Source organism: Lepidochelys olivacea, assembly GCF_965140295.1.
Source record: "Lepidochelys olivacea isolate rLepOli2 genome assembly, chromosome: 1".
Taxonomy (NCBI): Eukaryota; Metazoa; Chordata; order Testudines; family Cheloniidae; genus Lepidochelys; species Lepidochelys olivacea.
This window is the reverse complement of record NC_140411.1, coordinates 8,947,898-8,970,823: the sequence shown is the minus strand read 5'-3', so window position 1 is coordinate 8,970,823 and position 22,926 is coordinate 8,947,898. Positions and strand designations below refer to the sequence as shown.

Here is a 22,926-nt window from a genome sequence, read left to right as displayed (position 1 = left end):
GACTCACAGCAAAGATAGATCACTTTGAAAAGGACTCCAGAATTCACAATAAATGCGGAGTCAGTGCACTACAATGATTTGCGTCAGATGTACCCATTTTCAAACCATTCTCGACTTTTAGTCGAGTTTAAACTCCCCACGTGACAGTCTGCAGTAATGTGCTATACTTAGAATACAAGGACACAGGAAAGCCATACTGGGTCAGACCAAAGGTCCATCTAGCCCAATATTCTGTCTTCTGACAGTGGCCACTGCCAGTGCCCAGAGGGAATGAACAGAACAGGGAATCAAGTGAACCATCCCCCGTCACACCCATTCCCAGCTTCTGGCAAACAGGCTAGTGACAACTCAAATATTAAATGATGCACTACTCACACCCTGTTCTCCCCCAGCTCCATGGGAGTGCTGGTGCTGAATATAAAAACCAGACATCACACTCCTGAAATTAATATAGGAGTCAAGACCGAAAGAGATAAGGGAGTAGGTAAATAACCAAAAATTTTAATAGAATCCAGCTCAGTGAGCAGGTATTTTGAAAACTGAGACCCCACCCCCTCCACTGATTGTGGCTAGTGAGGGACAACTGGTTCTCTCAAGTCCGTACTCACTAATATACCCAGTAAGATCTGGCCTAAATTTGCATACCAAGACAAAGCCCATGAGGAACTGAGCAACTAAGTTACACACCTCAGATTCAAAGGAAACACGCAAAATTTCAAGTGGAAAATATGTCTATAAATCAATAGCATTCCATACTTTGACTACTGTGTCATTTTCTAGAGGATATAGAACAGAAAAAGTACAGAGGAAAATGAGAGACAGTTTATTACAGAGAAGTTAGAAATCAGAATAGTCAGGAGGGTGCTAAACTAATAACAAAAGAGGAAAGATATAAGGACTGGGCACAGAATTGAGATGTTGAGAACAAAATTAAACAAGGAACCTAAGAACATGAGAAGAAATTTTTTAATTACCTACACACCAGTACTTTGTAAATGCTCTGAATCACACCAGAAAGGAGGTCAGTTTGGCTCCATCAGTCTGCCTTTAGGATTGCTACCACTAAATACTTCCTATGAACCCATCGGAGTTGGGAACCTTCCTCACAGGACTCGTAGGGAAAGTCACATGTGTTTAACTAGAGGCACTGGAAACGGCCTGGAAATCAATCCATTTTTAAAAAACAAAGAAAACTTTGGAATGCTATAAACATTATTTATTTTTTTAGAAAGTATTTTCAGAAAAACAGACAGGAAAATAATCTAGATCATTTATTTATAATTTTAATAAAAACCTTTACATAATCCACATGCATAAAGACCCTTGATGAGCCAATCTGTAGAAGCACCTAACAGGTTAAACCTCATTGTCTGCCAGCATTATCAATGATTGGCTGGCTGTGGGCAGACAGCAGTATTACAGAGTAGACCAATAGACAAGCTTTATTTTTCCCAAAAATAATCAGTTTCTAAACACAGTAAAAGTGAAGACTGTACAAACTATAGTAAATTGGATGTTACCAGCTGTTCACTTGCAGGATGTTCTTATGCTTGATGACAGTTCTGTTCAATGATGTAATCCAGCTACACAGCAAACACAAACAAAACAGCATGTTCTGGGCTAAAAACCTTTTGTCACATGGACTGATTTGAGCAGCTGCTTCCTTTAGTGCAAAACAGGGTCTCCCACCATGCCTGGTGCAATGTGTGAGAGTGCAGTAAATGCTGCAAACCTGTATCTACACAGAGAGCCACCTCACATGCAGCTGCTTTTAAAAAAAACTTGAGCCAATTTAAAATGCCAAAGCCTTCGATAACCAGGCTATCTGCTTTTCAGGAGAGCCAACCTCCTTGATGGAGTTCTAATTCTAGCACAGTGTTTGCTCTCAATTAGAAGCACCTGGCCTGGAATCATGAACCCCAGCATTTCAAGACAAGGTTCCTTTGTTTTATTGAAGGCTTGCAATAAACTACACACAGAAACTCACATTGGACCCATTTCCTTCAGAGGCCAGAACAGACCATAAGGCACATGCACTCCTGTGTCAGCTCCCTCTGGCCTGACTCAGAGAAGCTTCCTTTCTTGCCTTTTAAAACAAGGGGGTTTACACATTTACAGGTTTCCATCCTCCCAACTAAAACAGAGGGAGACCATCACTCTCTATACCCTGGCTTTACAGAAGTTATAATCCTCTACTCTCCCCCACCCACAGAACAAACCCATTAAACAAAGCTCAGTTTAAAAAGCCATCCAGTTGGTTCAGACACCAACAGTTCATCTGCTTAACTGGTACAGCACCACTAGATGGAGTCTGTCCACTCCAAATCATTGTCCTGAAGCGTGCTTCACTGTCCTCTGTGCTGTAGCTAAGGAGATTAGTAAATATCTGCCAAGAGACCAAACGTACAAACTATCACTTCTCCTCCACAGGTACGATCTGGCTTGCAGACAGGCACTGCAAGAAGTGCTTTATTAGCTCTAAAAAAGCTGTCACGGTCGTTGAGGATCCCCACAAAGAGGTCCAAGTCTTACTCTGCTCCCCCAGGTTACACAAATTCCTCATTAGCCCACACATGGAGCCACTTTGCACCTCTACGGAAAAGCTCTATGTGGCTAGAGACTGCTGCCAAGGGGAGGTTTACCCCTAAAACAAGGGTAAAGGTTAACAAAATGAGAAAAAAAAAAGTCCGTCTGTAGAAGCAACTAGGCCTCACTGAGTCACCACAGTCAGTTCTCGTAGATACGACTGTGTGAGACTGCGCAGCTCCTCCAAGGCATAGTCCTCCGGCATGGGAAGCCGGCCAATGTGGGGAGCAAGCAGACGAAGGGGGACACGCTGCACGTCAGGCGTGGAGTCAGAGGCAGGTTCAGGAGAATGCTGTAGGCTCAGGACCACCCGCAACAGGTTAGCAACACGTTTGGCCATATCTGCAAGTGAGCAGAAAATCAGTGAGTATTTAGCCACCTTCCACACAGAATCCTGTAGATTGAAGGCAGCAGAGATCTAACAAGGTATTTGAAAACCTCCTCTCCACCAGGAGTGAATGTAAACAGCAGTGCACAGGCCAAATCTGGAGTCAGGCAGCTTCTGTATCCAATCAAATACCTCCTTTAGCCTTCCACTCCTCTGATCACTGATCTCTTCAATACTGCCTGCTCCCACCAGTGTACCTAGGCTTTGTCTTCACTGACACAAAAGTGTTCCGGGGGGAGGGGGGGGTGTTCATCTTTTTACAGCAAGGTAACTATTGCTGGATAATTACCTCGCTGTAAAATCTGGAGTGGAGAAACAAGGCACTTGTAGCATTTACCCGCAAGGTAGCCAGGTAAGGTCAGCCCTATACCCCAGGCTGTAGGGGACCTCTACTACTTGGTCTCATGGTAAAAGTAAAGTGCTCTGCCTGCTTTATGATTTTACAGTAGGAGACCTAAAATGCATTAGTTATCCCAGAGTAAATACCCTTCTTCAGTGAAGAAGCAGCCTTAATCTATTCTTGGATGCTCAGGGCACTTCTGGAGAGCTTTGGACAGAGTGGTGGCATTCAACTTAAGTGACTCTACAATCAGAATATTTTAGGAATCACGTACTGGTGCACCTAGGTCCCTCTTATTCTCTCTCTGTGGCCCATAATAGTCTGTTCTCCTGGGGGCTGTACAATCATTTCAGTTGTTGAGTTTAGTGTGCAGGTGCTGGGTGGGGCTGGTGGCCAGAGAAGGTCAGACTAGATCTGGTTGTCCCCTTCTGGCCTTAAATTCTGTGACTAATTCTTACGTCTCTCGGTGGCTGCTTGAACTAGACTGCAAGCGAGTAGACTCCAAAGCTGGAGAAACCTACCACGGACAGCTAGTTGCTAATGGCCCTAGTTAAATGGGTGCAAAGACATATCACCAAAGGAAGCAGGACAGACGTGGCAAGTAGCATGCAGGGTCCCGCAGCGCCTTTGTGGCTATGACTAAAGGCACAGAAGGTAGTCAGTCATTTACTGCAATATGGCAGCTGAGTGGTTATATTCACAGTATTACTGAGAATCAATTCATTTTGTACAAGTATTAGTAGCTTCATATGCAGGTTGTTTTTGAGTCTGTGTCTAGAACCCTAGAGGGACTGAATACTGACAGGCCATTGGGACAGCACGTCTATCAAATTAATCACAGACGAACAGTAAACTAAAAGAGTAAATAAAACGCCAGATACATGTAAAGCAGCCACGACAGCAACATTTATCACCTGCACCAGCCAAGGCTGCGTGCCCTACAGCAGGAAATGCAAGCCAAAGCAAAGTACAGCCATAAACGCTTGCATTATGGTGTGATGGCCCATATTAGTCAAGTTAGGTTGTAAGTAGAGACGCGAATACCATTTAAAAAGTTAACTGTTTAAACAATTAACCATTTAAGGGGCTGGGGCCGCTCCTGCTTGGGCCACCCTCCGACTGGCGCAGGGGTTAACGGTTAAGGCAGTTAACCAATAAGACTATGCTTACCAGTTAATCTTTTTCATCTCTAGTTGTAAGATCCCTGCCTTGAGAAGCGTGGCTATCTCCCTGTGTGCACTGCCTATGACACTATACAAACAGCCTTACCAGACTGAGCCAATCGGTCCTTGGCATTGTGGCACTGTATCTGTTCTATCCTGTTGCATAGCGATGTCACTTTGGTATGTAACCTCTCCAACTCATATGCAGAACAATCCAGCTGAAAGCAAACCCAAGAGTCAGTCAGTCAATTACACAGTAGAATGGCTTCAATTAACAAGAACAATTTGTGGGCTCTTTGAGGCCTCCTGTACCAGGCTACCATGCCAATATGAGTTAGAACAAATATCTTAGCAGAAAATTTGAAGTCTGAAGATCTTGACTGTGGCAATCCAAGCCAAGGAACCCATCAACACCAAATACTTTTAGTTTCGCAGCATGTTTGTAAGGAGCAGATGAAAACTAACTTCTGTTGTCTAGCTTGCAAAAAACAGAGGTAGGAAAAAGTAAAGCAGCAGCAGCAGCGAGATGTGTGGGTGCCTCCTTGGTAAACACATGGTTTTGTCATTACCCTTTCTCCCTTTCCTTCCCCTCACCTGATTCGGTCATGTTGAATTAAGACTTCTTCAGGGCAGAGACCACTTATTCTGTGAAACTCCTAGTATATTTCTAAGTGTCCAAATATATGCAAGAGACAACTGACACACCCATGTCTGTGAGGGAGCATCTAAGGGTTTACTAAACAGTGAACATACAGCTATTTTAAAAATAATAAAACTGTTCATACGAACACTGAAAGAACTAGAATTTCTACACAGTTACCTGCTGAATCCTGTCGAGCATCTCGATGACCCGGATGTAGTCCAAATAAACCAGCCCCGCCATGTCCCAGTCCTGGATGAGTGTACTTCGCTCTGGAGGGGACAAATCTTCTAGGAATCCTTTTAGGTAGTTGTAGTTTTCATTAATAATAGCATCTGAAGAAGACAACTGGATAAGAAACCTCTTGCTCCGAACTGGTACCCATCAGTATAGCTGATGGATACTTGGATGAATACAGGCAGATTGAGGGCTGATAAGTGTCTTTCAAGGCTAACAGCTAAATAACATTAGAAAGTCAATGGGGGAGTAGCTTAATGACTAGTAATGGCAAATTCAATCTTATGCCTTGTTTCCAGGTTCAAATCTGGCCAGGAACAGTAATGATCAGAAATTTTTACTTGAATTTGTGGCCTATGAGAAAAAAAACCTGTTACTACCTCTTCTATAGCTGTTGTTCTTTGAGATGTGTTGCACAGGTCCATTCCACTTCAGGTGTATGTATGCCTAGTGCATCAGAGCCAGAGATGTTTCTCCCTTGAGAGTACTGCTTGGTGGGGCTCATGTGCCTTTAGCACACTTAGAGGGGAAGGTAGATGGGTCATGGAATGGACATCTTGAAGAACGGTTAAAGAAGTTAGTTTTTTCTTCAAGTGATTGAAGATGTTCATTCCATTTCAGGTGATAAACTGCTGAGACTTGAAGAGGGTTTCAGTGCCTACCTGAAAAACTGAAATACTCACCCAAATTTCACCTCATTCCTGGATTGCTGGGATATAGCACAATGTCTTGTAAAAGTATACGATGACCATGTTGCAGCATTACAAATGTCGTATAGATACCAGAGCCAAAAAAGCACAGGGAGCCGCTTGGGCTCTTGTGGAGTGAGCTACCATCCTTCCTGGTGGGGATACTTTGGCACTGTCATAGCACAGACATATGGCAAGACAAAATCCACAATTAAATCAGCTGCGAAGAAACTGGGAAGCCTTTAATTATGCCCACAACTGAAATAAACAGCTGTGTAGACCTTCTAATAGACCTACTTCTGTCCAAGTAAAACACCAATGCCCTTCTGACATCCAAAGTATGAAGCCTCTCTTCATTCTTACGAGAATGCGGCTTAGGAAAAAAGGATGGTAAGTATATGGCTTCATTAAAGTGAAATTGGGGTGGCGGGGTGGGGACACCTTAGCAAGGAACTTGGCATGAGGATGTAAATACATTTTTGTCCTTATAAAAAAGGACACATGGAGGGTCAGCAACCAGGACACAGAAATCCCTCATCCTCCCCGTGGAGAAAATGCCCACTAAGAATGCAACTTTCATAAACAGATGTAAGAAAGAAGTGGTGGCCACCGACTCAAAAGGTAGTCCCACAAGCACAGCTAGTACCAAATTCAAGACCCATGGACAGATGGGATCCTTTATGTGGGGGGTACAGACTCTCCACACCATTTAAGAATCTGACGGTCATTGGGTTAGAAATCTCTGATCTGCCCTCTATTGGTGGGTGGAATGTGGGGATAGCTGCCAGGTGAACTCTAAGGGAACACAGAGGCCTTAATGCTTCAGGTGAAGCAAATCCAGGATATGCTGGATAGCCAGGATCAGCAAAATACCCATCTGCCAAGACTAACCGGAGAAATCCTTCCACTTCATCAGGTAAGCATATCTGATGAACAGTTTCCTGATGTTTAGAAGACTGTTTTCTATGTCCACAAAACATTCAGACTCTGAGTTAACCACAGGGTATCCATGCTGCAAAATGAAGGGTGCATGGGTTGGGATATTATGCCAGGTTTCTGAGGTAGTGGCACTGGACTCCTGACAGACATTTAGCAGACTGGAAAACTAATGCTGACAAGGCCAGGCTGGTACCATAAGAATTATGCAAGCTTGGTCCTGTTGGAGTTTGCACAGTATTTTGAGGAGCAGAGGAATAGGACAGGCAAACAGCAGCTTACCTTTCCATGAGACGTGACATACTAGGTTTACCCCCGGACTGGACAGGACAAGAAAGTTGCAATGCTCTGAGGACTTGATCATCCATACTACTGCAAACTGCTGCTCCTACCTGGAAATAACATGGGACCCTTCTGCTGGTAGCAAGTGTGCCGGAGCCTGGGGAGGGACTAGTACCAGTAGGCCTACCTTCTGCATGACTGGGGAATCCCCTACCAGGAGCATAAGCAAGTCTCTTTCTGCCACATTACCCTGAGATCTTGGTCTGACAGTTGCTGCCCTGAGAATGTTGGCACCGCAGTAAAAGTCCACATCAATGGCCTGGAAACCAGTGCTGGAGTCAACAACTTTTCCAGGGGTGAGGCAGATGCCAGTACCAGGGAGAGTCACATACCCCAGTGCTCTGCTGGTAAGTGACAGGAGATCAAGATCCCTGGTGCCAAGATCTGATTGACCCAACTTAGAGGAACAGTGCTACGCAGATTTCAATCTTCGGGGGGGGGGGGGGGGGGGGCAGCGCAATATCCAGAGAGGCACTCCTAGCTGAGATGGAAATACAGTATTTTGCACCCAGAGAGGGAAGGCTCAGAAGGTGGGCATAAGCCAGCTTCCAATAAGCATGTGGCGCAGTCTCATCTCCCCATCCTTTTCTGTGCACAGCTTGAAATCTATACAAGTCTGGCAGCAGTCTCAAACACTGCCATCACCCAGACATTTCAGGCACCTGAAGTGAGGTTCACCCACTTGCACAGACTTCTTGCAACCCACACAAGACTTAAAACCTGGGAAACGAGGCACGCCTCAGTACCGAGTGTCAACACCTGGGCTAAGAGGTACTCGATGCCAGAAAACCAAGACAAGAAAGAAAACCTAGACTATGTATAAGAACAAAGTATCTCTAAACCAGAAAACACATTAGTTAACTGTACAGAAATACACAGAAAACCACTGTAGGGGAAAGCGTGGCTAAACAAATCGACATGGTCCAGCTACCAACCACAGGCAGTAAGAAGAAACCAAAGGCAGATCTGGGGAAGCTCTCCCCTTTGCACCTTAAGTCAGCTCAAGAGTGCTGGAGACCCATTTGTCGCTCCGATGGGTACCACAAATTAGAAACATCTCTGGCTCTGGTGCACTGGGCATGCACACACCTGAAGTGGAATGCACATGTGCAATCACTCGAAAAAGTGAATTTGTTGTACCAGCTCAATTCCTAGAAAAAGGAGCGTCCAGAGGGACCAGGAGCCCAATGGGAATGGGGACCACTATCTTCACCCTAGAAGTGATCCCTGGAAGTCAAGGCTGGGGCACATTAGGCTAAGTATGCATCACCCCATGCTCTGTTTTATATGGAAGACTTCCATATCAGGGTATCAAGCAATAGATTTACTAATAGACCCACTTAATGCCACTGACAGCCACTGCCCAGGCATACTGCTGCTAGTTATAAGCCCCTTTACAAGGAATGAGCTGTCCCAGACCCTCATCTTGCAGAGCATTCAATGACATTGGTCAGCATCTTTCAGTTTTCAGAAGCGCACATGACAAAGCTAGGAGACAAATAATCTCACCTGAGGCTAAGTGCCTGATGACCAGTTTGTGACACTGGTTCCAGTGTCCAGCTTTGAACAAGTAGAGGGCCTCTTTATGCTTATCTCCCTCCATTCTTGCCCGAACTGCCTTAGCTTCATGAATCCATTCTGGTGGAATGCAGAGCTTTTGTATCAGGAAAGTCTCCTTTGTCCAGGATTCTGGCGTTTCCGACAGCACGCAGTGGCGGTTTAAGAATTCACGCACTGCTTTCTCACGTGTGCTAATGGGAACAGACAGCAACTAGCTATTCAAACAGGTCATCATTTCATGTTTCACCCTCAAAAATCAGAGCTCTAGGAATGGGCATATTTTGTGAGCAGTCACTTGTAATATCTGGTTAGCATTAAAAGGTCTATAGCAGTGATGCAAGGAATGACTCCCAAATTCATAAGAAGCAATCCATGTTAGCCATAATTTTCCCTTGCATATCAGTTCTTAGCACTGAAGCCTTTTGAGGAGAATGATCCTATTCTGTGGTCTAAACAAAGTCAAGAAGTGGTAAGCGAGTGGGGCAGAGTTATCTGGAGTAGAGTTCTGGCAGAAAGCAGCTATTCTAAAAGGCATTTTTTTAGATCCGGGTCCCCAAACTGTGGGGCACCCCTAGGGAGGTGCAGAGGGAACACCACTCAGCCCCAGCCCCTGGGGCTCCAGCAGTGGCCCTAGCCTCAGCCCCCTTACCGCTGTCCATGCACCCCTCTCCCGGAGCCGCAGCCCCACTCCGGCCCCCCAGGGTGTTGGGGGGCAAGGGAACGCGGACAGGGATAAGGGGAGGCATGATGTAAAAAAGTTTGGGTGCCACTGTTTTAGACAGATTAATCTATTTATGGTTAGTATGACACACATGTTAGTTAGATGCTGCCAGACAGTTTTGAGAGTTCAGTATTCCTAACAGCTACAAGCAAAAGTGATAAAGGATCAAGGTGACACCATAAGTGTGTGACCCTAAGAAATGCCAACAAGCCTAGATTCCAGCATAAAAAAATGACACCCCATTGAAGAGTGTCAAGCTGTGACTCTACAACAGTGATACTCAGACTGTGGCTCAGGAGCCGCAAGTGGCTCTTTACTGCATCTCCTGTGGCTCTTTGCAGCACGATATTAAAACGCTATGTGATTTAATTATTAACCAATCAGGATCTTTTTACTATGTTCTTAACCAACTGTGAAATATTTGGTCAGTCATTTTGCTCTGAGAATATATGTACAAATATAAAATACAGTCAATGAAACAAGGAATTCACACGACTGTGGCTCTTTTGGGTAATGCTGATCTCTAATTTGGCTCCTGAACCACTGAGGTCTGACTGCTATCCAGTATCACTGCTCTGCAGTATTAAGAGTAGTTATGTAACTGTCACAGAAGTTAGACAATTTGAACACAGGGTAAACTAATGAGTAAGTATTTTGTCACTTTGACTCCACCTACATTTTAGGACTCAAATATTAGAGGATTCAGGCTCTTGAAGTGCAAATTATTATCTTCTTCTTAAGTGGTCAGTATGAAAAGAATAAACTTGAAAAAGCACCCTCAAAATATTATCATTTTTAAAACTTGTGTTCAATTTTATTTTACTTTTAAAGTGTGCCTTCTCTTACTGATGTTCGTAGGGTTTTTCCCCACCACAGTCAAAACTAACTATACACTAATAAAGTGAAAACAATTCTTGGCTAACTTATGAATTACAGTAATGTTAGATGTTACACAACTTACTCAGACCTGAAAAGCTAAGGTCAAAAACTTGTCTTTCGCCAACAGAAGTTGGTCCAATAAAAAGATATTACCACTTTGTCCTCTTTCTAGCAAGATACACATTTCAGACATATGATTTTCAAATTGACTATGTCCCTTTAAACACCCCATTCAATTCTATTCTGTACAACTCTGTTCTGAAATCACTAGTCCTGATAACCTGCCAAAATTTAATCCAATTCTTTTCACTCCTTAAACGAGGAAAATATTGGTACTACCTACTTTGCTCATGAACAAAAACTACACCCCTAAAAAATGTCTTTTTAATGACAACATCTGTATATTCTTAACTTCTTATCCTTTCAGATAAGTCAGAGATCTAAGAGTATTAGCATTCTACAAAGCAGTGGTGTAGTTCATTTTTATAGTCCATGCCCATCAGAAGACCTGGTTTCAACCCACACAGGAGCAATCACTATTTAGCTCCAACAATGTTCTCAGCACTATATAAAATAAAGTAATCCCTGCTGTAAAGAACTTACACTCTAAAAGAAAAAGACAGGCTGCACTGGGAAAGCTAGGTGAGTGAGCCTAGCCTTGTATTTTGTTAACTTGGGGGCACCATAATTGTACTTGTATATGCATCACATGGAATTGTAAATGCCATGCTGCTAAGCACTTTCTAGCAGTGGGGGGAGGGAAAGCTCAGTGATTTGAGCAGTGGCCTGCTAAACCTAGAGTTGTGAGTTCAATCCTCGAGGGGGCCATTTAGGGATCTGGGTCCTGCTTTGAGCAGGGGTGGGACTACATGACCTCCCGAGGTCCCTTCCATCCCTGGTAATCTATGATTCTGTGACATTCTAGACTAGGAAATTGTGGCCCTTTTTGCAATCCTCACATATTTTGAAAACTGATGCACTACGATCAATCATTTTGGAGTACCTCAAGAGAAGCCACTAGTGTCCATAGATAATTGCTCCCCCTGTCTACAACTGCAAATACTCCTTCCAAGGCACATAGCAAGAGAAGTCTGCCTTGTACTTACTGTGTATTGGATGTATGCAGCAGTACAAAAATGGCCCATTCCCAAAATCCTTCACTTTCAAGCTGGGCAGCATAGCTGGCATTCAGGACTCCCTGACACTGCTCTGATAGATGAGTGTAATTCAAGGCTCTAAGTACTTCCCACAGGTGCCAACTAAGACGGTAGTCCAAGGGGTCAGATGTTATACTTCTGGGGTCAAGCAGCTGATTGAGATCATAGCATCTGTAGGGAGATGGATTTAAAACATAAGTAACATGAAGCGGACAAGTAGTTCATTGGGCCCACATAATGAATCCAAGTAGTGGTGATACTTATTTCCTGACAATTCCTTTGTTTTCTTTACTGAATGTCTTTGGAAGCAAGTTAGTGTCCTATTTAAACACAAGCTCAATAGTTAATATTCCATCAAGCTTCTCTGAGCTTGCATCCAGAGCATCATGTTTCCTCTGAGGAATATGCACCTGCTGCGTTATTTTATCAGCAGCTTAAAAAGAGGCAACTGCACATCAGAAGATAAGAATACTTTACCCTCATTCAGAACACAAGCTGAAATTACAGGAGAACATGTATAGTTACAAACTTCTATACTGGGCTGCTAGTTTCTGATAAAAAAAATGTCCTTTCCAAAACTGTCAAAGGCCACATAAAAGCGGTCTTACTAGAGTTAAGAGAGATGCTAAATTGATGCCTCATTTCTTTTCAGGACCAACTTCTCCCTCATACACAAATGGGCTGTACCACTCTTTCTGCAAATACCAGTAACTTAGCAGTTGTCCCATTTGGAGCACAAAGTCCTGGAAATTTGGGTCTGAGAAAATTTTGCTTGCTGCTTTTCCCCAAAAAGCTTTATATGTTAGGATCTTAACTGGGTAAGGTGGGAGTACTGAACTACTTCTGTTTGCATTGCAGGAAGCAGGGAATTTGGTGCAAAGGAGAGTAGCCAAACCCCAGAGACCTGTGGGGAAGTCTTCACTCCCAGTGGTGTTTCCTCCAACATCTTGGATTTAGGAACAGATCGTATGAGAAGAGACATCTATGACTAATTCTATATTTGCAGAACAGCAAAAGGGAGGGACCAAATAAATGGCTCCTTAGGTGTTCAGATTCCCGTTTACCTGTCGCTGTAGAGCTTTAACAAGTGAAAGCAGACATCTCTCAGGGGTCTCTTTGCACTGTCATCTTCCTCAAGTACACAGCCAGAATCCTCTAGGTAGGAAGGCAGGGGACAGCAGGCATATTTCTCACACTCCATGGTGTTCTGTAGAGTATTGTACCACAGACTACACTTAGTGACAGCAAACCAAATAGAACAGCACTGCTACATACACAGCACACATTCAGAACCTCACAACTCCTGTGAATTAGGAGACTGATATGCTTTCTGCTTCAACAAAATACACCCACATGTGAGACTGCCAGTGTAGTGGTAATTAGCTTGCCTTTAGTAGCCACCTCTGGGAGCTATATTCTACCTATTTAAAATACTCTTGCAGCGTCACCTGGCTCTTTTAAATTGTAATGGAATGTTTTTTTCAGTTTGCGGTTTTAAAAAGCTAGGAAGTTTTACACACACAAGATACACTTTTTTAAAAGGCTGCAGAGTCAAGCACACCAAAGTTAGGAAGTGCCAGAATTAAGGCTGCACCGCAACCTTCATTTGGCCCCCTTGTGAAGATGCATTAGGATACAGAAATTACATGATCACATTCTCTCTCTCACAGGACTACTGCCTCAGCCAGTAAACAAGCTGGATAATACTCACTGAGTAGTAGTCCATATTTTGTTTTATCTTCATCGTTCAATGTGTTGCTCAAGGCCTTATTAGCTGAACGCTACTGAAACCCATTCTCTGAATAGAGAGGATTTCCTCAAGGATTTTTCTATGGCACTTATTACAGCATCCAAGTGCTTCACAAACATTGATGAATTTATCTTCACAACATCCCTTTGAGGGGAGGTATATTATCCCCACTTTATAGATGAGGAAACAAGGCAGGTGCATTATTAAACTGAGGAACACACATAGTGGCTACCTGTGAAAAGTCTGGTTTAAGTGGCTTGCTCAGCATCAAATATGAACCCTGTGGCAGAGGAAGGGACAGAAGACAGTTCTCCATGGCAGTATTTGACTGTCTAAATCACAAAGAAACCCCAAATGGTTACTTACCTGTACAGAAAGTGTTTGAGGTGTACTGTGCACATATATTCCACTCTAGGTGCAGGCACACCCCATGCACAAAAGTCAGAGACTTTTGCCAACAGTATCACGAGGTGGTACATGCACCCCAGTTTTCTCATACTCAGAGCTGAGGGCATAAAAGGGGCATGGCCGCCGCCTCCCTCACCAATCCTTTGCACTGTTAAATACCCAAAGTAGCAGTGAAGGTGGGAGTGTCATGTATGTGCGCATCTTAAAGAATGGTTACTGTACAAGTAAATTTTTTCTGAGTGATTGTGCATATAGACATTCCACTGTAAGTGACTCACCATCTGTACCCTTGCAGGTGATCAGATTTGGGATTATTTGAAGAGACTGACTTGCCAAAACTGTCATCAGCTGGAAACCTTTACTGATGGCAGAGTGTCTAGAAAAGTATGTACTGATGACCACATGGCAGCTTTGTAAATATCCATCAATATGTTACTTAGGAAGGCTGACACAGTGGAATGAGCTCTAGTGGAATGGGATGTTATTCTCACAGAAAGAGAAACCTTTTTTAAATTGCAGCAGATCTTAATACAGTCAAATCCAGTGAGATCTATGCTGAGCTATAGCCAGTTGCCCTTTAATCCCCTCTGCAAAGGCCATAAAGTTTAGGAGACAGACAATCTAAAGGGGTTTGTACAATTCAGGTAAAGGGACTTATAATGGAAAGGGTTAGGCAGACTCCAAACATTGCTACAAGCACTGCATATAATTAAGTACAAATATTCAAACTGCAACAAGAGGTTTGTCATGGGTTTGCAAGGCTTGCACCAACTGTTCAGATGGCAATTTGTGAAGTTCGCTTTAGATATTTGTTCAAAGCAGCAGCCTTTGTGTAAAAAGTGATGAAATAGGACTTTCAATTTTCTTGGAATTAGTTGTAACTGCTAATCCATTTCTGTTCAAGATAGGATTGAAACACCAAAGTTTGCCGATTAATCCTGAATCAAGCCTCATGAGAAACGGAAGCTGTCCTTTAAACAATAAGCCACGTTCTTAAGAGCACACAGAACACTTACTTTGCTGCAGTGCCTGGACAGGAACTGAAGGAAGAGACGTGTTTCCCTTTTTTAAAGGCGTGTAATGACATACCTGGAATGCTGCCTCGTACATGTTGAGTGCCTTTGAAATAGAAGCCGTTGGTGGAAGCAGATACCAGAGGTGGATAGCAATAGTACGCTTCCAGTCCAGCTGTGAGCACACATTAATGCTTTTTCTTTCAGACAACTGCCACACCTGAACAACAGATTGCAAGGTTTAAAGCAGGTGTGCAGTGAAGGTTACACTGAGAATGAGCAATACCTAGTTTTGTAGCCTTTGACTAGTTTATATGAGTAACATTTACCACTGAAAGGATGCATTAGGAAGAGACCAAATGAATCCTTTTGTATTTAATAGTGAGAGACTGGACACAAGCCACTGGACTGCATGTGTTGGGAAGTCAGTATAATACTCCTTTTAACAGCGACTCTAGGACGTATATGCTCCGCACTTGGCAAAAAGCTAGTCTACAACAGCAGTTCTCAACCAAGGGTCCCTGGGGGGGGCCCCCCCAAGCAGGTTCATGGGGTCTGCCAAAATATACCGGAGAGCAGGGCCAGCGTTAAGAGTCGCTGGGGCCAAGAGCAGAAAGTCAAAGCCCAAGCACCGTCACACGAAGCTGAAGTTGAAACCGAAACCCTGCTGCATGGGTCTGAAGCCAAAGCTTGAGCAACTTAGGTTCATGGCGTCCCCTGTGGCATAGGGCCTCCTGGCAATTGCCCTGCTTGTTACTCCCTAACACCAGCCCTTGCTTTTAATCTACTGGATATGCAGAAAAACAGTTGTGGCACAGGAAGGCCATGGAGTTTTTATAGCATGTTGGGGTGGGCCTCCGAAAGAAAAAGACCCCCGGTCTACAAGACATACTCGTTTATTTTTCCTATCTAGTAGTAGCTAACTTGCAATTACACAGACACGACAGACTGTCAGCAAGACTTACAGGCTTCCCAGCCAGCAGAGCAAAGATGCGCAACCTCTCCTCCTGGATGAAGCAGTCTGCCTGCAATCCATGCCAGTCCACTAATTGCATTGTGAGGAGCTCCCGAACCTGCTGGCTGCCTACCAACTGGGAGAGGAGTAGGGCAAGCCTGTGATCTCCTAAAGGAAATAAAACAGCATGTCAGCAGAGTTTTCTGGGACGTAACAGACCACAATCCTACAACATGCAGTTTGATTGGATTGGAAAGTCAGGCTGTTTTCTAGTTCCTTATGCAATAACAGTTTTTCCTACCATCCCACTGTGCTCACAACAGCCAGCCACAAAGAACAAGGGGATGTTTTAAAAAATGGCGGTAACTCATACTCTAAAGTCAGAGGTATGGAAATTAGACTAATTAGGTTTCCTTCAGAATCAATCACAAGAGCAAGAAAGAAGCAGGAAGACAAGAAAAAGTTCAGTATTGTTAAAATCTGAAGTAGTCACTTAAGCCAAACAAGTATGCTTCAAAAACTAATACCCAGCCCTAGAAGCTTAAATTATAGCTTGTAAAAACAAAGACTGTAATCAGTTCCATTAGTGGTCATTGCTATTTACACTCATCAAGGAGAGACTAAGTTTCTGGTATACATTTCACACAGATTACAGCACTTAGAGAATTGTGGAAGTAAAACAGCTTCTAGAGCATGAGCTCTTCCCACCTACACACAGTTTGAACACAGAGCTAAGATCTGGCCCAATTACAGTTTCTTTGCTACAGCAACTTTCAAGGCAGATTTACTGACCTAGAAAGCAAGCTCTGAACACAGCAGATTTACATTATAACACTGGAATATGAGTTACAACTAACAGCTGTAAGGTTCCCCAGATAGATAAATCAGCAGAAAGTGGCTCAACTATTCCTCTCACTGTCTTAAGCTAGTAAAAAAAAGTCAATACACTGAGTAGTCAGTTCCTTTGAGTAGGAAATCACTAAAGCCTCAGCCTAGGTATTAGAGTTTGAAGTGTAAAATGCTCTGTATCAGAGTCCATCCTGAAGGAGACCAAGGTTTCTTCTCCTGTCCACCAAAAACTATTTGAAGTAGAAACATCTGACTTGCCCCTCTTGTACACTTTCCTCAATAACCATGCAATTTCTGCAGTAAGGCTGAACCTAATATTGATCTTGGTAACAATGGGGCGGGGGTGGGAAATGCTGCAGTTCCTGTATATCCCAAAGTCAGCTGTGAGTTGTAAGCTTCTTACCTGATTGCTGTGCCACCCTACAAGCCTCACTGATCCTCTTCCCTGTAAGGTAGCTAAACACAGCCTCTATGTGATTCTCGTACTGAGACAATGAGACTTCCTCTTCAATTCGTGCTGCTGCAGTCTGCGATAACCAGCGGGAGAAGGCTTTCCTGCGCTCCAGGGCTACAATGTACTCACTGGGCTCCTCCAAGCTGGCTTCCAACTCCTTCAGGTGGCCCCAGATTGCCTCACACAACATCCATGTCAAACACCAGTACTTCACCACAGCTGGAGAACAAAAAATTAAGTGGTCACAAAGGAGAGAGTCACACGTACTAGGAATCTGGAACAATGCTGTAGAGCGGGCTGTGTCAGTCCTATATTTGTCCTACATTCATACAGGATTAGACTACTTTAAAATTTAAATCAACTGGTTAGCACCCCACAATGCATCAGCCCAGCGTGCATCTGATCCAGCCATTTTAAAGTCAATAAAACCAAGAGAGGTGGCCATAGCTAGTCGAAGTTATTTGAAGTGAAGTGAATTTGTACTAAACTGCTCTATCACTTAGATTCTATGCTCCCCCAAAGTATAACACTTGATACTCACGTTCTATTTCCCCCGAGTCTCCACAAAAGTCTTTAACCCAGTCAGCATAGTCATGGATGGCAGACACTCCTGGGTTGGCTGCTAAGAGAGGACAACATTCATCTACATGGACAGTACTGTTTTTGAGCTTTATCTCCAGAGGGATGAGGTACAACTGCTGGTCTCCATCTGTCTTCCTTCGTTCTAAGGTCAGCTTCTCTATATGAACCTTGAAGGGAGATTCTAAAAGTCTGGGGAAGATAACAGTAGTATTGGAAAGATATAGATACTTACAAATTATTTTACACATCTGTTAGTCTTGTTATGTAGAGAGAGACACCTCTCCTGTTCCTGATCATCAGGTGGATAATAAATCCAGAACCCATTTCTCTACCGGAATGGGATGTCAATATATTCAATAGGTACTCAAGCCAAGGAACAGCTAAGGGCCAAATTGTGGACACTGTGGTTACAGAATGAACTGCAAACATCCTGAAACTGACAGGGTGCTTCAATCATGGGACATGAAGAAACTTGATCCTAGGATTTCATCCCTTATTTGGAACACAACTATCCAACCTATGGCAGTACTATAAAAACATTTCTATAGTTATGGACACATCTTCAGGAAGCACTAGCCTGAAGTCTCTGCTTACTCCATTGCAAGCTTGGCCTACGTTCGGCAGCTCGCTGGAACACCAGACAGGAAGTTCTTTGAAAGTTTCATTTAAAGGGGAGATGCTCCAGTATTCCCACCACTACATGTCAACCCATATTAGCAGCACTCAGTGCAGAAGATATGGGCCCATATTTATTCACAGATTCATAGTGCTTAAGGCCAGAAGGGACCATTAGACCATCTACTCTGACCTCCTGTATATCACATGCCCATAAATTTTTACCCAATTCAAGATTCAAAAAAGTTCACTTTAAAGGCAAGGATAGATGGCTCTCTATATACTCCAGTATATCTGCAAGGGAGAACTAGTCCTATGGATCACCACTCACGATTTAGGAGCAACAGGAGTTGGCAAGAATCCATATTCCATAGAGTCATTGCGAAGATCCTTGGGCTCACTTGATCCACTCAGTTTATCTCCACTATTTACAAGAGTCCAATTGGGTCCCCAACCAACGCGAAATGAGCGTCCCATGAAGAGTGCCATATCCATTAGGAGTTTTCCTTTTCCATAAGTGACAGATTTTTCCAGAGGTATTAGCCCCTGCTGCCTACAGGCACCCACTGTTTTCAGCTGCACCTCTGGAGCTGCGCTGGGCATGGAGAACGCAGAGGGTAAGGTGGAAAGCCCCGACCAAGAGGCTGCAGATGGAGGATTGCCTAAAGAGGAAGTTCTTGGTCCACGAAAATCTTGCAGAGAACCACTCGGGAGGAAAGACACACTTGCAAATTTTGATTGCAGCAGCCCTCCAACTGAAAGGAAGATTGGGGAACTTAAGAAAACAAGGTCTCTGCATTTAACAGGTCATTTAAGATCTTCTGAAATTCCACCAAAACTATTCAGAACAGCTAGTAGTTAATAAATAGCATTTACTATACAGTTAAGCATGCCTGGTTTTAACACAGCTGACTGTAGCATGAATGGGACAACATGTATGGTCATGAACAGTCACATACTAGGCTATAGCACAATTGTCCAAGCCATGGTACAAACTAAGCACTACACCAACAAGGGCCGTTAAGTACCTCAGAGAAAGAACAGATGTCCCTCTGTGCCAGACATATGTGCGTGGCCTTAGATTTAGAACAGGCATGGCTTTAGTCACCTGAAGGTGTCCTCAGGAAACAATAAGCATTACTATTAAGTACCACTGGACTTAAACTGGCTCCTTATGGAGACACCCCAGTTAAGCACACTTCACTTTAGTGGACCACGTAGTGCTAATGTTGGCAACACTGCAACTTCCTTAAATATACAAGCTACGTTTTCTTTTGTGATCACAGTTGTCAGTTATGCGCACACAATTCCTAGCTGCATGTGTAATTAGTGGCAGAATATGTTAGCAGTTAATTAGTATTAAACCCAATCTCTTTATACCATCCTAATGCTCTCAAATGCATATTTAAATAATGACCCAGTTTGAACACTGTTAGAGATCAGACTTGAAAGAGAGCCAGTATCTAGGAGGTTAGGATAATACACAAGACACACCAGCTGCCCAAAACAAGTTTTTAAAATGCTGACTTTTCCCCAGATTAAAACTATTTTAAAGTGAACATCTGTGGGTATCTCCTGGTGCAGAAATATGGATCCTTACAGTACCTGAGGAGTGTCTTTTCTGTCCTTGCAATGCTGAAATTGGAAGCCTGGGAGAGCAGATCTCTTGAGAAGTATCCATTTTTGTAGGCTGTTTGCCAAAGTGATGATCCAGGATCAAGTCTACATCCTCTTCATCAGCAAGCAAGGAAGCTTTCATGATCTAAAATCATCATAGAACAAGACTGCATGCTAGCACAACCCTCAACACTTGACACAAATTAGCAGTGGCTAGCAGGTCTAACTAGTGTCTCCCAAAAAAACAAGCCACCTTTAAAAGTTACATATGAACCACCACTGATCCATTCATACTGAAATTTACATTTCAAATTAGATCATGAGTGATCTGATGGGATGGTTATAAAATGAGAACTAAAAGCAAGTTATTATGAAGAATCAGTGATTTAAGTTAACATAAGTCACCTGCTAAACTACAATGGTGGCGTCCTATTTAATATCCAATACTGATCACTACGACCTTAGGAGCTGATACGGTGTTATCTCAGACCTTGCTTAAGTTGTCAGTACTCAAATGGAAAACCAAGTAGTAACTGGGTACTGCAAGTGGGGGAGTTGTATTAGTTTTCCTTTGACCCAATATTAAAATGCTAAAATAGTCACCCATATATAGCACTGAGCACTATTTTTCAGCTGAGACAGCAAATAGTAGCCCTGTGTACTTGTGGTCACATTATCCAGATTTTCATAGGAGCAGGTGTGATAGCCTGTCCTGGGCTGGACACCAACGCAGGCCATCACAGTACTTACTTGAATTCTTCTGTTTTAATCAGGAGAGTGCTATTTTAACCTCCTCCCATAAAGCACTTTACCAATGATTAATACAGTAAAGCTTTTTGAGATTCCTAGGTATGGTAGATGTAATATATATTATAAATGTTCGAAGTTGTATATAAATAATATGCTCAATTCTGAAGACAAGTCCCAGTGATGTGTCAGAAATTGGGCAGATGGATAAAGCAAGAGCAGGGCCTACCACTTAGATATCTATAGAAACAGCAAGTGGCTCACCTGTAAGACATGGGGGTTTATACCAAGTGAAGATGCAATGTGTGTCGAAGCAGGCACCAGTTCTGGCTCTTCTGTAATGCTATCTTCTAGTATTGAATCCTGAGCTGGTTCCTGGGTGATGTCGGCCATATCACTGTCCAGTTCCACAACCCTTCCCAGCTGCTCCACTTCCGGGCTCTACAGACACCAAAGACATGGAAACCATGTTAGAGAATAGCAGATTCTGGGTCAGTTTATAGAGAAAGCAAGAATATTCAATGGCTTCAACAATCACCTGCAAGTGAAGTATTCACTGGTCATTTCTGGGTTCCAAGTTAGACTGTACATTTAGGGATGGTCATATTACCTAGTCCCGTTTTCCCTTAGAGTTGCAATAATGCAGTGACCAGCTATTTTCAACATCATGGGCTAATGAAAGTTAACTTTCCCCTTCACATTCTCTGGGTATGTTCCTTTAAGTCTGCAAAGCCCCTCCCAGCCGAGACCAGATCAGTTCTTCCTCATTTTCCAAGTAAATGTGATCTACTAAAGGAAAAGTGGATTTATATCCCAAGTTTTTCTCCAGAAGAGTTCTGATAGTTGTAAACTGGAAAGTCAAGGCTGTTTTATTCTAGAACTCTGGGATGATTGAAACTGTGGTCCACTGGAGGTCTGTAGATGACTGACTTGTCACATAGTACTGGCTCCTTTTTCCTGGCTGTTGAGGTATTTTTAGCTGTCTTGTTTCTTATTACTACTCCACATAAAGAATTGTGATAGTAGCCACAGGGATTTTATGCATTTTATGGATTTCTGCTGTAAAATAAGAGGTGCTCTGGTTTAGGGCAGAGAAACCATGCAAATGAAACCTGATCAAAAGAACAATTGTTTTTATTCACGTGGCTGTTTGATGTGTCAGAGCAGTTGGAATAAAAGCCGTTCGTAACACAAACACACACCAAACACTTAAATTAGGGATAAAGTTCCCAATCCTTCTGCCCGAGAACAGCAAGAGGGAAGACAAGAACTCATATTCCTGACTTTTCTAAGATAAAACAAGCGACCCCACAAAACAAACTATCAAGCCAACAAAGCAACATAAACCCCATTTCTCTTCCTGTGCAAGTCACCTTTTAAGATTATAGACTCCCTGAGGTAGGTCGAAGAGCCATGCACAACTCTGACAACTTAGATTTTAGCTTTTTTGTAGCAGGGAATGTGTTCGCACAGACCTGACTCCCTGATTAGGGCCTCTAGATGCTACTGCAATAAACTGTAACAAAACTAAAGTTGTAACAGCAGGTAGACAGGTATTTTGTTTTCATTAAGAAGTTCATGACCAGGTATTTATAGTGTGCTAATAAGATTTGCAAAACTAAATATGTTTATGATCAAAAGCACAAGTTTCACTGACCCATGCAAAAGCTGGGGATTTTAGTAAAGTAAGTTACCGTGCACCATTCATAGCACCTTCCATATGTGGACCTTAAAGCACTTTACAAATATTGAAGAATTACACTTCAACATCCCTGCAAAGGAACCACTATATCAGGCACACAAGATGCCATCAGAATTAGCCAGTTACTAAGACTCACATATTCTTACTCTAATAAATTGGTTAGTCTCTAAGGTGCCACAAGTCCTCCTTTTCTTTTTGCGATATTCTTACTCTGTGCATTTCAAGTCATAGCAGCTGACTTGACATGATTTTACTCCTTTACTGCGTTCACATTGTTGAATCAATGCATTAATGAAAGGGAGTTTTAGATTCTGCTCCTTCATGTACATCACATGAAGTTTATTTCAGGTGCAGAATCTATTAGTTGCAATGATGCATAAGCCAGAAAGAACACAGCTTACCTGTTGCAAACCAGAACCTGAAAATCAGGCCATCACACTGAGCAACTTTACTCAAGGCCAATGAACAGATATAAACTCATTTCTGAAATCATTTTTAGAATATAACCACAAAGACTGGGACAGCACTAGGAGGAGAACCTAGATCTAGATCCTAAACCTTTGCCTTAACCATAAATGCATTGTATTTCCTGGCTC

At 43.0% G+C, this 22,926-nt stretch overlaps 1 protein-coding gene across 2 annotated transcripts in view; it reads right to left on the bottom strand.

The window, feature by feature from the left end:
- Nucleotides 1–1,257: 1,257 nt before the first annotated feature.
- The window catches only part of NUP98 (nucleoporin 98 and 96 precursor), a 59,148-nt gene continuing 37,479 nt past the window's right edge, over nucleotides 1,258–22,926 (bottom strand). For both annotated transcript variants that reach the window (XM_084616187.1, XM_084616188.1), the window contains exons 21-33: nucleotides 20,893–21,069; nucleotides 19,870–20,026; nucleotides 18,596–19,019; nucleotides 17,609–17,838; nucleotides 17,017–17,286; nucleotides 15,775–15,932; nucleotides 14,886–15,029; nucleotides 12,703–12,845; nucleotides 11,588–11,809; nucleotides 8,831–9,072; nucleotides 5,298–5,452; nucleotides 4,584–4,695; nucleotides 1,258–2,928 (exon numbers count right to left, since the gene is read on the bottom strand). In XM_084616187.1, coding sequence (XP_084472313.1) covers nucleotides 2,711–2,928; nucleotides 4,584–4,695; nucleotides 5,298–5,452; nucleotides 8,831–9,072; nucleotides 11,588–11,809; nucleotides 12,703–12,845; nucleotides 14,886–15,029; nucleotides 15,775–15,932; nucleotides 17,017–17,286; nucleotides 17,609–17,838; nucleotides 18,596–19,019; nucleotides 19,870–20,026; nucleotides 20,893–21,069 — 2,652 coding nt within the window. In that variant the 3' untranslated portion in view covers nucleotides 1,258–2,710. The remainder of the gene's footprint in view (nucleotides 2,929–4,583; nucleotides 4,696–5,297; nucleotides 5,453–8,830; nucleotides 9,073–11,587; nucleotides 11,810–12,702; nucleotides 12,846–14,885; nucleotides 15,030–15,774; nucleotides 15,933–17,016; nucleotides 17,287–17,608; nucleotides 17,839–18,595; nucleotides 19,020–19,869; nucleotides 20,027–20,892; nucleotides 21,070–22,926) is intronic.